This window comes from Cynocephalus volans, chromosome 11 (assembly GCF_027409185.1).
Source record: "Cynocephalus volans isolate mCynVol1 chromosome 11, mCynVol1.pri, whole genome shotgun sequence".
NCBI lineage: Eukaryota > Metazoa > Chordata > Mammalia > Dermoptera > Cynocephalidae > Cynocephalus > Cynocephalus volans.
Genome location: NC_084470.1, coordinates 60,079,868 through 60,083,750, shown reverse-complemented (window position 1 = coordinate 60,083,750; position 3,883 = coordinate 60,079,868). Strand labels below are relative to the sequence as shown.

Genomic DNA, 3,883 nt, shown 5'->3' with positions numbered 1-3,883 from the left:
TGGGCTGGCCTGGGCAAGTGGTCACCTAGTTGGTAAGGGGAGAGGAGGCTGGCCTACTTCACTGTAGTCCTTGGGCCTCTCTGCTTCCCAAGGTTCCCTGGGCAGACCTCCATTCCTCAGGAGGGTGGGGCCCATAGTTTCCCACACTCTGTCACCCCCCAGGTCACTGGGGGCTGTGATGTGTGGGGTTGCCATGGCAATGAAGTGGGGGCAGGGCACTAGGGTATGGAGTAGGACTATGGAAGCCACCAAGAAGGTGGGAGGCCCTGATCCATCGGGCCCCCAGGGCCACTCCTTGGCCAGCAGCCAGCAGCTGGGGGGTGGCCTCACAGGGTCCCAGGGACCATTGATAAACTCAGGATCCTTGTACCTCAAGCAGGGGTTGTCATTGTCTGAGGCCATCATCGATGGGGCCTGTGGCCCAGCCTCCCAGGCCCACATGCCTGAACCCATTCAACAGCTACTCCAGGACCCTGCTCAGGTTAGCTCCCAACACGGCTGTGAGTGGGCCTCCCAGAATGCCCGAAGACTCACCTCCACTAGCCAGTTTCCAAGCCCCATCATGGGAGCCCAGCAGCATCTCATCATGAAGAATGTGACCCTGACCCTACCACAGTGCAAGCGTGGTGACAGCATCAGTGACATAGCCCAGCATGGACCCTGCTGCCCCCAGCTTCAGGTACAGATTAGGGCGAAGAGCAAGGCTCCAGCTAAAGTCCTGGTAGGCTGGGGCAAAGGCCCCTGCAGCCCCAACCAGATGGCCTCCTTGGGTTCTAGGAAGATTCGGTGGCTAACCCACTTCCTCTCAGGAGAGAATGGTGTAGCTGAATCCCAAGGTCCTCTTCTAGCTCCAGTTCAGGCCCAAGGTCAGGGCCATGACAAGTGCCCATGTCCAGCTAAGGTTCCTGCCCTAGCTACAATTTCTTCTTTTCTGTCACCGGCTCCTCCAACTCAAGCTCAGGATACTTCTCCAGCTCTGGATGCAACCCTAACACCTGCTGCAGTTGAACCTCACACCTGCACCCTTGACTGCCTGACTGACACCACTGCAGTTACCAAGGGCCTATCTCAAGACCTCCTCCTCAGGAGGTATGGCAACCAATGGTCAATCCTCCTGGAGTCTTCCAAAATGGTCACATTCTGCCAGGACAAAATGAATTCCAACTCTAAAGAGGAGCCTCCCAACCCAGTGCCTACTCCAGAAAAGTCCCCAGGCCATGCCCAGGAGAATGAGGTTGCCAGAAGGCAGATGCTACCAGAGCAGCCCGAGAATCCAGCCGAGAAGCCCCCTTTCTACACCTCCAGGCCAGGTAGCCCAACACTAGGCCTAGAGGCCCCAGGTACTCCCAAGTCCCAAAGGAGTAACCCAGAGGAAATCTATAGCTCCCAGCCAGACAAGCAGCCCCCAAATGTCTGCAACACTACCTGCTCCAATGTACCACTGTCTGCCTACCAAGTAACCTGCCACAAGCTGTCACCATTCCAGTCTCCCTGGGATGCCATGCAGATCACCTCCTCCAGTGCCCCTACCTGCCACCTCCGGGAAGACAGAGAAGACCATGTGCTGGTGTTTGACATGGCCACAGGCAACACCAGGATGGGGCTGCTGTGCCATGACCCTAAGGGCTCACGGGCAGAGCTGGTGGGCTTAATGCCCAGCCACCCATCTATCTATGTCCCTGAAAATATGCTGTCCACCCAGCCTTTGGCCAAGCCCATTCTCTCCCCTGACAGCGATTACTCCAGCTTCTGGTCCACCACACCCATGCTGTCCAGCCCTATGCCCTCCAACCTTTCATCTGGCAGCTACCGAGAGGTAGCCCTGGTTCCCAAGGACAGCAGGCTCAACCTGGAGTCACAGGACTCCCCTGGTACTGAGACACCCATAAGGGTTGGAGTGCTCACTGGGCCTGTTCCACTCGGGATGCCCCTCCAATTTGGTGAGAGGATACTGACCCATGTCCCTGGTCCCAGCTGGTCCAAACCTGATGCTGAAAAAAATGAAACTAGTCACACCATCTGGATGCTGGACTCCTCCAGGATGCCAGATACTTCCACAGTCCAGGCCAAGAAACTGCAGTGGATAAACTCAGAGCCTGTTTCACCAGCCAGTACCCAGCAGGTGCCCAGATCCCTGCTTCAGGAGGACATAGGCAGACACAACTGGAAAGAGGTCATTACTGCTCACTCTGATAACCCTTCGGTCGAAGATACTAGCAAGGCCTCCCTCGTTGGTCAGACCTTCCTTACGGGTCTGCCCCCTCTCAATGGGCAGACCCCTCTTACCAGGCAGATTTCCCTCAGTGGGCAGTCACCCCTCACCGGGAAGCCCCCCTTTTCCAAAGAACCCCCCATCACCAAAGAGCCCACCCTCTCAAGAGGGCCCCCTACCATCAAAGAGCTTTGCCAGGCCTCTACCCAGGAAGGTGAATCTTTGGGCTTGCCTTCCAATGTGGGGGTACTTCAGGTACCCCTGGTTCCCAAGGAAACCTGTATGTATATGAGTAGAGACAAGGTCAGCATCAGTAGTGCTCAAAGCGCCAGCTTGCATCAGCTCTCATCCTGGCAACTTGGCAGCTCCCCCAGAGCCCAGGAGGAGCAGCTTTCCTTGATCACATTTACCACACCTGGCACTGGCTGCAAGGTCTTGCCCATGGCCATGGGGAGTACTGAGCCCCAGAACGCTCGGTTCAAGCTGAAAGCTGAGGACATTACACACTCCTCAGTGGTTGCGCACCGCGGAGCTTGCTGTGAGCTGATGTCCACCGCGGATGCTCTGCCAGTGCCGCCACCAGTGCTCTGCCGCTACTCACTGGGCCCCTACCAGGACATGGCTGCAGTGGTGATTGATACAGGAACAGGATTCACCAAATGTGGACTGGCTGGAGAGGACCATGTCCTCAGTGTGGTACCCTCACAAGTCCAGCTGCTACAGCACCCAGCCCAGGACCAGCCCCCATATGCAGTGCCTGAAAGCCGAGAGGGCTCTTACTCTGTGCTGAACCGAGGTGTGGTCTCCGACTGGGATGCACTAGAAGTGCTGTGGCAGCACCTGTTCTACTGTAGGCTGGGCGTGAAGACTGAGGAGCTGGCTGTGCTAGTGGCCGACTCACCCATCTCACCGCGCACCAACAGAGAAAAGGTGGCTGAAATACTCTTTGAACATTTTCATGTGCCAGCCATGCAGACAGTGCACCAGGCCCTGCTGGCGCTCTATGCTTATGGGCGTACCACTGGGCTGGTGCTGGGCAGTGGCCATGGCACCTCCTATGTGGCGCCCATCCTCACTGGTGACCTGGCCCCACTCGACACCTACCGGCTGGATGTGGCCGGTGCTGACCTCACCAAACACCTGGCTCAGCTGCTGCAGGCAAGTGGCCACTCACTGCCCAAGGTAGGGCTGGTCAACCAGATTAAAGAGGCCTGCTGCTATGTGGCCATGGACATGGCAGCCGAGATGGCCCACACCCAGGCCAAGGCCCAGGTGGACTTTGTGCTCCCAGATAAGCAGGTTATCACACTGGGCTCTGAGCGCTTCTGCTGCCCCGAGGCCCTTTTCCAGCCCACTCTGCTAGGTGTCAACCAACCAGGCCTCTCACAGCTGGCCCTCTTAAGCATCAGCCGGCTCGAGGCTAAGCAACAAGAGCAGCTGCTGGCCAATGTAGTGCTGGATGGTGGCAGCACCCTGGTGAGTGGCTTCCCTGAGCGCCTGAGACAGGAGCTGGGCTCTGGTGCCACTGTGCTGGGTTCTCCCCACCGTGCAGTTGCTGCCTGGCTTGGGGGCTCCATCATGGCATCCCGGGACTCCTTCCAGAGCCTGTGGCTCAGCCGCCATGAGTATGAGGAGGAGGGCCCATGGGCTATCTATAAGTACCAGCTGTGA

The 3,883-nt window shown here is 57.7% G+C and overlaps 1 protein-coding gene across 1 annotated transcript; it reads left to right on the top strand.

The window, feature by feature from the left end:
- The first annotated feature begins 238 nt into the window (after positions 1–238).
- Positions 239–3,883, top strand: LOC134390366 (uncharacterized). The gene has a single exon (XM_063113626.1). The coding sequence runs from the start codon at positions 239–241 to the stop codon at positions 3,881–3,883; it is 3,645 nt and encodes a 1,214-aa protein (XP_062969696.1).